We start from the raw sequence: 10,501 nt of genomic DNA on the forward strand, positions 1-10,501 counted from the left end.
CGGGAGGCAGAGGTGAGTATGGTGGCCATTACCAAGGAGAAGGTGCTAGGAAAACTGAAAGGTCTGAAGGTGGATAAATCACCTGGACCAGATGTAGATTACACCCCAGAGTTCTGAAGGAGATAGCTGAAGAGATAGTGGAGGTGTTAGTGGTGATCTTTCAGGAATCACTGGAGTCAGGGAGGGTCCCAGAGGACTGGAAAATCACTAATGTAACCCCCCTGTTTAAGAAGGGAGTGATGCAAAAGATGGGAAATTACAGGCTGATTAGCCTGACCTCGGTCGTTGGTAAGATTTTAGAGTCCATTATTAAGGATGAGATTTCAGAATACTTGGAAGTGCATGGTAAAATAGGGCAAAGTCAGCATGGCTTCATCAAGAGGAGGTCATGCCTGACAAATCTGTTAGAATTCTTTGAGGAGGTAATGAGTAGGTTAGACAAAGGAGAGCCAATGGATGTTATCTACTTGGACTTCCAGAAGGCCTTTGACAAGGTGCTGCACAGGAGGCTGCTCAGTAAGCTAAGAGCCCATGGTGTTAGAGGCAAGGTACTAGCATGGATAGAAGATTGGCTGTCTGGCAGGAGACAGAGAATGGGGATAAGGGGGTCCTTCTCAGGATGGCGGCCGGTGACTAGTGGAGTTCCGCAGGGGTCAGTGTTGGGACCACAACTTTTCACTTTATACATTAATGATCTAGATGAAGGAACTGAGGGCATCCTGGCTAAGTTTGCAGATGATACAAAATAGGTGGAGGGACAGGTAGTATTGAGGAGGCGGGGAGGCTGCAGAAGGATTTGGACAGGTTAGGAGAATGGGCAAAGAAGTGGCAGATGGAATACAACGTGGGGAAGTCAGAGGTCATGCACTTTGGTAGGAAGAATAGAGGCATAGACTATTTTCTAAATGGGGAGACAATTCAGAAATCTGGAGTGCAAAGGGACTTGGGAGTCCTAGTCCAGGATTCTCTTAAGGTTAACTTGCAGGTTGATGCGGTAGTTATGAAGGCAAATGCAATGTTGGCATTTATTTCGAGAGGGCTAGAATATAAAAGCAGGGATATGCTGCTGAGGCTTTATAAGGTTCTGGTCAGACCACATTTAGAACATTGTGAGCAATTTTGGGCCCCGTATCTCAGGAAGGATGTGCTGGCCCTGGAGAGGGTCCAGAGAAGGTTCACGAGAATGATCCCAGCAATGAAAGGCTTAACATTTGAGGAACGTTTGAGGACTCTGGTGTACTCGATGGAGTTTAGAAGCTTGAGGGGAGATCTGATTGAAACTTACAGAATACTGAAAGGCCTGGATAGAGTGAACGTGGGGAAGATGTTTCCATTAGTAGGAGAGACTACGACCTGAGGGCACAGCCTCAGAGTAAAGGGAAGACCTTTTAGAACAGAGATGAGGAGAAACTTCTTTAGCCAGAAGGTGGTGAATCTATGGAATTCATTGCCACAGAAGGCTGTGGAGGCCAGGTCATTGAGTGTATTTAAGACCGAGATAGATAGGTTCTTGATTGGTAAGGGGATCAAAGGTTATAGGGAGAAGGCAGGAGAATGGGGTTGAGAAACTTATCAGGCATGATTGAATGGTGGAGCAGACTCAATGGGTCGAATGGCCTAATTTCTGCTCCTATGTCTTATGGTCTTATAAATTAAACAATGCTGGAAAGTGTTCCTGCATGAACGTCAGGGATGCATTGAGTTATGATGCTCCCACAGTTGATGCTGGCACTCGTGCTAGGAAGTTCTTCAAGAATTCTCCTGATTCTTCTCCATGGCTCTCAGAACCCTTTGTTGTAAATGAATTTCTGCCAATCTGCTGAAGTTACATAAGAACGTAAGATATAGAAGCAGGAGCACTGTAGCAACATGCCAAGCTTCCTTCAGTAGAACCTTCCAAACCCAAAACTTCTGCCATCTAGAAGTAAATACATGGGAACACCACCATCTGCAAGTTCCTGTCCAAGCCATGTACCACCCTGTGGATGTACTTACACCAGATGGACTGCATTTGTTCAAGAAAGAGGCTTACCACCTTCTCAAATGCAATTAGCAATGGGTGATAAATGCTGACCTCTCCAGTAAAGTTTATGTCCAATGGATTAATTTTTAAAAAACCTAGTGAACCTTCTCTGAACTGTCTCCAATGCAAGTATACCTTCCTTAAATAAGCAAAAGTTGTGTTGAATGATTGTCCAAATTCCTGAGGAAATTCCCTGAGCCACTCTCTTGTTTTCCATAAGAGGAATTGTTGTTTAGTTGAGGCACTGCTATTGATTCCCATGAGATCTATATCTCAACAAAGAGCCAATGCGCTTAAGAGGAGCAAAAATTAAGTTATCATGTATGTAATTTATATATGCTCATAAAAATTACCTCACACATGTTAAAGATAATTAAGTTAGTACTATCAGCAGCACAGAATAAAGCTTTGTTCTTTGCACAGGTAAACTGATGACCTGCCGGTAAAATCTCCACCAAGAGCCATATAGACTAGCAAGGTCCCAGATTTGATTGCCAGACCGTGAGCTTGCTGATTTCTGTCAAAGTAGTGGGACCCTTCCAAGGGCTGTAAAATCTTTAAGTTTCAGGGATTGGTTGGAGACATGGGGATGGTAGCAGTAAGAATGACCAGGATTTCTGCTCCTGATCACAGACCCTCCCAAAATCCTGTCTGCAATCACTATGATGCAAAGATACTGGCTGTTTGAGTAAGTTACTGGAATGCCACCACAGGCTGTGGAATTGTACCCCAGGCTGTGCCTTCAGGAAAGGAGAGCTCCTCAATGGCATAGCATTGTGTAGGCTTAGTTGGTAAATTGACAAAACTAGTAAAATATACAGTCCTTTAAGATTTCACATTGAATCCTAGTTTGAGGATACTAATTGACCTCAACATGTAACAGCTATCCAATGACTTTGCATAATCTTGTGCGTGTGTGTGGATGGAAAGTGAAACTACAATTGGGCTCAATTGTGCCAGTTCCATTCTCTGCCATAAAGAATAGTCACTGGGGTAAGGCTGCTACTACCAATGGAACAGCATCTCAGCCTTGGTTGTCAACTTCACGATAGGAAGGATAAGGAAATTGAGGTAATTGATTTTGAAAAGTGCATGAAGTTTGTGTGTATATAAAAGCTGCTGTAGCTGATTGTTTCTGGCACAGCCTGAACAGAAGTTGTTGGACTAATGGTGATCGCAGTAATTCACAAATATCAATGCATGTTGGCATCTAAACTGGTGTCAACTGCCAATTGAATTTTGAAATAAAGAAAACCAGTTAAAGGATGAGCTTTTATTGTGAATAATTTAAAATATTTATTGTTTTGTCACAATTTTTTAACTTCCATTTGCCACTAAGCACTATGTGACAGTAGTGCAGCTATCCTAACTTCAATTCTTTATGCAGCATCCTAGTTATTATATCAGTTACAGAAGTTTTTATATTCACATGAAATGACTCAGTTTTTTTTCTCATGAAGAATCATTCCTGGAGATTAGACTTCAGTGCACATTATAGGTTTATGATCATATTAAGTAAGGTGTTGTGAAAATTATTTGCCAGCTCATTATAATGTTGACATATTATGGCAGAAATCAAAACAACATTACCAAAGTGACAAATGTCTTTAACGTAATGCCATCTCTACAGAATTTATATGAATTTTCTTAGACCTAGCCTGTTAATGCTCTTACGACAGTATGATGTTTGTACAAATCAGTTTTTTTAATTCTTGTGTTTAGTGATGAAAAATTATTGTTTCAGGATGTTTAGTATATTTTATACAGTTGTCCAAAATTTAGAATTTTTTTTTAAACTTGATAAAAAAGGCGAGAAGAAATTGGCAGAAGTAACCATGGTTTAATCTTTGTTTCAAAAAAAACAAAGTGGCAATTTATATAATACTATTCAAAACAGATTCTCCTCAGCAGTGATATTTTAATGAAGTAATGTTAAACATGCTTATAAGCAATATTTCTTAGTTCATCCATTGATCATTTGTTCAGGTTACTATGATCAGGAGTTTTTGAATGAGCAGATGACAATGACAACGATAGGGATTAAAAGGATAAGAAGTGAATATATAGCCAAATACATGTTTAGCTGTTTCTTGATCATCTTACCATGACTTTTAGAAGGCAAGTTTGCTTTTCTGAGCAAGTAAGCTTGAAAAACTAGGGAAATTATTATAAATGCAAATATTTTCCTTTGCAAAGATGTTATCTTCAAAATTATTGATGTCTCATGCTGAATTAAGAGTCATAGAAATCTACTGCACAGAAGAAGGCCCTTCGGCCCACCAAGTCTGCACCAGTCAAACAAATACCTAATTTGTTATATTATAATCCCATTTTCCAGCACTAGGCCCATAGCCTTGTATGCCATGGCACCTCAAGTGCACATCCAAATATTTCTTAAATGTTATTAGGGTTCCTGTCTCTACCACCCTTTCAGGCAGTGAGTTCCAGATTCCCACCACCCTCTGGGTGAAAAAATTCTTCCTCACATCCCCTTAACAATTAACAATACCTTTTGTATGTTTTTGTATTCCAGATATTCGTCAACAATGGTTGAATGCTTTGAAGTTGCGCAAAATATCTACAAGTGACTCTCCACAATATTCTACAATTTTACCTCCTAACCATAGCACTTCCAGTTCCATGACACTACCTCAGTTTTTAACATTATTTGCTAATCAAGATACTTATGCTGCAGTTGTAAGACGAGTGCAGAGCCCTAACAGATATCACATAACTACTGCTACGGCTCAATCCAGACGAAGCTCCAGCCCATTACCTACAATACCGGGGTTAAGCAGCCGCCTTTCTACTGTACATCTGAGTTCTGAGGGAAGCAGCTTATCAAGCACAACCTCAAACAGCTTTTTGGAAAGAGACCATATTACCAGTAGACAAAGCAGTGGCTATCAGAGTAATGATTCCAATGGTGTCTTGTTTAATAAAACAACCCATTCTGAGGGATTAAGCCACATTAGGAGAAAAGGAGTTAACCCAATATCCATGCGTGGTAGTAGAATTGGGGACAAGGAGAAGGACTATGGCAGGGAGAGAAGCAAAAGCACACCTCTCAGACGTTACTCTGGGTGTCAGTCATCAGAAAAGAGATTTACCCAGTCCAACCGTTCTCACCATGCTAAGTCATGGGGCCTTGACAGAAACCCACAAAAACTATTTCAGCAACATTTAGATACAGCTAATAGTGCAGTATCAGAGGCGTCAGCTGCTAGTGCTTTCAGTACAGAAGACACAGGTGAGGAGAGGCAAAGCAAACAGAATGGGGGAGATTGGATTAAAGTTGAACGGCACAGAAAATCTCCGAAAAATGACTCTCTTAAGGTATCTAGAGGTAGGGGAAGAGGACGAGGAGCAGGACGTGGCCGACAATTCTGATAAAGCATCACAAGATCATTTCTGTTTGAGTTAACTGAAAATGCCATTTCTATTTGCACATCTTTTTAATCTGTAATACTTCGAGCAGATGGATATAATCTGCTAAAGGAGAGCACAACAGATTAGAATTGGGAGTGTTTGAAAGAATATAAGCCTTTCACTGAGCCAGTTTATATTATTGTGTCTAAACTCAGTATTAAGCAAATGGAATCAGGGTAAATTTGTAGGACACTGTACCCCACATAACTTTATCTCTATGCTGGCACAGGTCTCAATGGATAACTGCAATTCTCTGGTAATTTACCAATATGAGTATATTAGAGAAAGTGTGTGAAGGGGCAATCTGTGTGTAAGGTAAAGTGTGGTGGGTATACGTGAGTTGAATGTTGTGCAGTGAGAGGGATGGGTATGGGACACTCCCATACACATGAATACACACACTGCTTTGACAGTGTATGATTATAAACATAAACATCTCAAACTTGACTGTTCTTCTTTCCCCTTCCATGGATTAAATCAACGTATGGGGAATCACAAACCACAGAATTGAAGGCAAATTATTTGAAACTCATGGAATTGAAGTCAAATTATTGACTTGGTTAGAAAATTGCCTGAGTGGTATGAGACAGAGAGTAGGGAAAATGGGGAGGATGTGACCAGTGGTAACCTGCAAGGATCTGTATTGGGATCTCAATTATTCACCATTTTATTAATGACACAGATGATGGTATAGAAAGCCACATACCCAAGGTTGCTGATGATGCGAAGATGGTGGGTATTTTAGATGTAGCAGAAAATTACAGAAACATTGAATGGGCAAAACTCTGGGCAAACTGATTTCTATGTAAGTAAATATGAAGTGTTCCTAAAAAGGGCAGAGTGATTAAAAAAAAAACTGCTGCTCCAAAGAGACTTGTGGGTCCATGTGCACAGATCATTGAAATGCCATGAACAGATACAGAAAATAATGGTAAAAGGCTGATGGAATGCAGGCCTTTATAGCTAGAGGACTAGAATACAAGTGTGTAGAAGTTACACTTCAGCGAAACAAAGACCTGGTTAGACCAAACCTGGAATACTGTGAGCAGTTCTAGGCATCACATCTTAGGTAGGATCTTTGGACATTGGAGAGAACCAATGGAGGTTTACCAGAATTATATCTGGACTTCAAGGATCAAATTATGGGGAGAGATTACACAAACCAGGCTTGTATTCCCTGGAATTTGGAATGTTAAAGGATGATTTGACTGAAGTTTTCAGGATTAAGGGGAACAGAAAAGGTAGATAAAGAAAAACAATTCCCACTGGTTGTGGAGTCTAGAACTAGGAGGCATAGTCTAAAAATTATAGCCTGAGGTAGAATTTCAAGAGTGAAATTAGGGATCACTTCTTCATGTAAAGGATGGTAGAAGTTTGGAACTTTCTTCAGCAAACAGCAGTTGATGCTAGATCAATTATTGATTTTAAATCTGAAATTGATAGATTTTTATTAACCAAAGATATTAAGGGATATGTAGCAGAGGCAGGTGTATGGAGTTAGGTCACAGGTCAATCATGATCTTATTGAATGGCAGAACAGGCTCAAGGGACTAAATGGCCTACTCCTGTTCATATATCTTATTTATCATGTTTGAAAGTTTGATCCCATTTGATTTTTTAAATCTGTTTGACGATGTACTTTTGGTTGCTAGATTTTCTGTAGCATTCAGAGGGTCCATATCTTATGGATATAGGATTCTGTTTATATACTAAATGCATTGCATGCTGATTCCTTTGATTTTTTTAAAATCATGATTTGGCAATAAACTTCAGGCCAAATAATGATGTTTTATTTGACACATAAACTTACTCAGTTTAGATCCTGGATATTCTTAGAAATGTGCGTTACACATTAGACCCCCAAGAAGTTAAGATGAATAAATATATCCTTAGCATTAAACTAGGCCCCTGACCTGTTGCAGCCTTCAGGACAGGCAGAGGATTCCTAGTCCCATGACCTAACTGAAAACTATCAAGGAGCCGTTAACCTACATTCTCACAATCAAGACAAGAACTAAATTATGTTGGAAAATGTGGTTGCCAATCTACATCCTAATGCTTGATTTGCTGCAACACTAAGGGGGTTTCTACCTTATGGATTCAGTGCAACAAATTGGAGGACATATGCTCTAATTGCTCCTCAGAAGACTTTTATAAGCACCCCTGCTTTCAGTGATATTTTTTAGATCTCTCCATCCTGCATTTGCCTTTCCCTCTTTGCTTATATATCTTCATTCTCTTGTTTCTCTTGGAAACTGTTTTTGAGCAGTTAATTACCTGTTTGTGGTAGCATTTATTAAGAACTAGTTGAAAGTGAGGAAGTAATACTGAAGGATACAGATATGAAATTGAGGTAGTGTTGCACACGAGCAGTTTTACAACTCTTCCAATCTTCTGCAGATCGCAGGAAATATAAGACATGCCAGCGGAATGCCTACAAATCAGAAATACTGATTTTCAATTAAATATAGTTTGGATATAGCTCAAAGGTTACACAGTTGTTGCTTTTACCATTGATACTCATTGGGTTATCCACTGTTTTTCAGGTAGAGTTTCAAATTTTTGTTGTGAAAGAAATTTAAATGTTTATGTGCTTGATGCCACAGCATAATCCTTTGTTTAATGTCCATCACATAAGACATTAGTTTAAATTGAGATCTTAGCTGCTTCTGCAGATGGATGTAAGTGACCACAAGGTGTTATACAGGGCAGACCAGGGAGACCCATGTGTTCTGGCCAGCATTTGTCCCTCAACTAATGCCACTAAAAAGACTAACTGGTCACTTAGCCCATTTGGTGCTTGTGGAACCATGCCGTAAACAATTTGACTGCCATATTTGCCTACATGACAACAATAACAGCACAACAAAAGTAATTTATTGGCTGCAAAACACTTTGGGAGGTTTTGAAAACATGAAAGGCACTATATAAATGCAAGTTCTTTTTCAATCTTTCCTTCTTATAATACCTTAAATAGGTGGCCCAGTGTTAGATGTTGCATTTTCACCTATGCCCTTGAATCTACCAACATTAGCTAGATGAATCTTGAAAGCTCTGATTGGGCTGCTATTTGTTAAATGTTCCATCTCTGTGTGAAGGAAAGGAAGAACTGACATTATATAATTTACATCTCTTGGATCATGCCACTACTATTCAAATGGATTGGCATTGATGGCAATTGTGTATTAAGGCCTGGCCTATTCCATGCTTCCCTACAAAGAGTAGGAGATATCTCAGTTACAGTAATTAGCAGGCATTTCCTGTACTGCTGAGTATGTGTTTTTGAATAAATTCTCAACACTAATGCTTTGGCACAACATGCAGAAATGTACAAGAGAGATAAGTATAATTCCTATAGGTTCTGCAGCTGTTGGAAATATATCTATACATTGATCCATAAAGGTCAAAGTTTTAAAAGGTTAATTTAGTTTGATAAGCAATAGTACGTATACACTTTTATTTGAATTTCACTTCAGTTAAAATGGATTCCACAGGCTTAATTTAACTCTTAAGGGATATAACTGTTGCTGCTTTAGCCAACAAGCTGGTAGAACTCTTTTTCCTAGAATTCGACCTCAAATAGCATCATGGAATCTTTACGATTTCATCGAAAAATGGAAACTCTGACAATGCAGTATCCCTACAGCAGTGGTATTTGCCTTGTAGGGACTCTATGCAGAAGTTCAATTTACATTTTACTCTACTAATGACACTAAATAATGATACAAAATACTACTTACTTAACCTGATGTCAAATCTACATAGGTCTGATTGTGAAAATGTCGTGGTATATAAAAATAGTTAACAAAATGATTAGATTAGTGTAGGCATTGCGTAGATGTCCTTTTATTGGATCAACTCGGAACTCCATGCATTTGCACTGGTTGCACAGTCCTAACTGATTTTTTAGACCTGTCAGCTTACACTATATAGTCAAGTTCTGGAATGGGGCTTTTACACACAATCTACTGACTCAGAGGCGAGTACTACCACTCAACCAAACTGACATGGAAAAGATAATTAGATGACATATCATAGGTTTGTTTAGAATGTGGTGGCATTCTATGGTGACAGTGTTAATGTGATAGAGAACTGAGTTTTGATAGAGCAAATGGTTTTCTTTATAGCACTGATGAAAGTCTTTCTGCATTTCACTGGATATTAATTGCCTCCATTATTAATGAATTATCCCAACCCTAATTTGATTATTTTATAATATAAAAATAATACAATAGGGGTTCTTTTGTCCCTCCACGTGGCAACATTTCTACAACAGCTGGAAGTTTTAGCTTCTAACAAATTCTATGTTCTAGTTTGTTTTCTGAAGTTTTCAGTTTGCTTCTTTCCTTTACTTTATTTGTCTTTATGACATTTCTTATAAGTGTGAACTGTATTTATTATAGTTAGTTCTTGCCTCCTTTGTTCTTTTTATAACTTATGTTCTTTACTTATTCCATTACAAACAGCACTGGAGACCAGCCCTTCAAATAAATGAATAAATAAATAAATAAAGGACCACAAGTTTCAATTGTGTTAGCACTAGCACTAAAAGACTTGTCCTAAATTTAAACACATACATAGTTAATGTCAATATCAGACTCAGCTAATGTTTGCATTCTTACTAGCGTCAGACACTGAAATAATAATATAAAAATTGTCACAATGCATTTAAATCATACCCATGAACAATAGTAATCCTCAATAAATTACTGAATTACAACATACTGTAAATTAGCAGTGATTATAGCACAGTAATCCCTCAGCTGAAAAGCCTATATAACTGACATGATAACCCCATTGATCCCCCCCCCAAAAAAAAAATTCCCACAAACTCCACAGTGTTACCTACCTATCCATATAATGAGAAATTTTCGGTCTACTCTAGATATTTCCAGTCACCATCTTTGGTTCCTGAGCAACACAGCAGAAGCATAACGATAGGAACTTGAAATGGTGGTGGGTGCAGAGTCAGAAGTGCAGTGGGAACAATACACTGAGCCAAAGTGGCTCATGCTGCAATCTCTGTTCAAAATGTTTGAATGTCTGCTA

At 38.7% G+C, this 10,501-nt stretch overlaps 1 protein-coding gene across 2 annotated transcripts in view; it reads left to right on the forward strand.

Annotated features, from left to right (window-relative positions):
* Positions 1-5,577, forward strand: part of LOC121284838 (mitogen-activated protein kinase kinase kinase 20-like) — a 130,288-nt gene extending 124,711 nt beyond the window's left edge. For both annotated transcript variants that reach the window (XM_041200622.1, XM_041200625.1), the window contains exon 20: positions 4,557-5,577. In XM_041200622.1, coding sequence (XP_041056556.1) covers positions 4,557-5,413 — 857 coding nt within the window. In that variant the 3' untranslated portion in view covers positions 5,414-5,577. The remainder of the gene's footprint in view (positions 1-4,556) is intronic.
* The last annotated feature ends 4,924 nt before the right edge of the window (positions 5,578-10,501 follow it).

The sequence above is a fragment of the Carcharodon carcharias genome, chromosome 12, assembly GCF_017639515.1.
Source record: "Carcharodon carcharias isolate sCarCar2 chromosome 12, sCarCar2.pri, whole genome shotgun sequence".
In the NCBI taxonomy this organism is placed as follows: Eukaryota; Metazoa; Chordata; class Chondrichthyes; order Lamniformes; family Lamnidae; genus Carcharodon; species Carcharodon carcharias.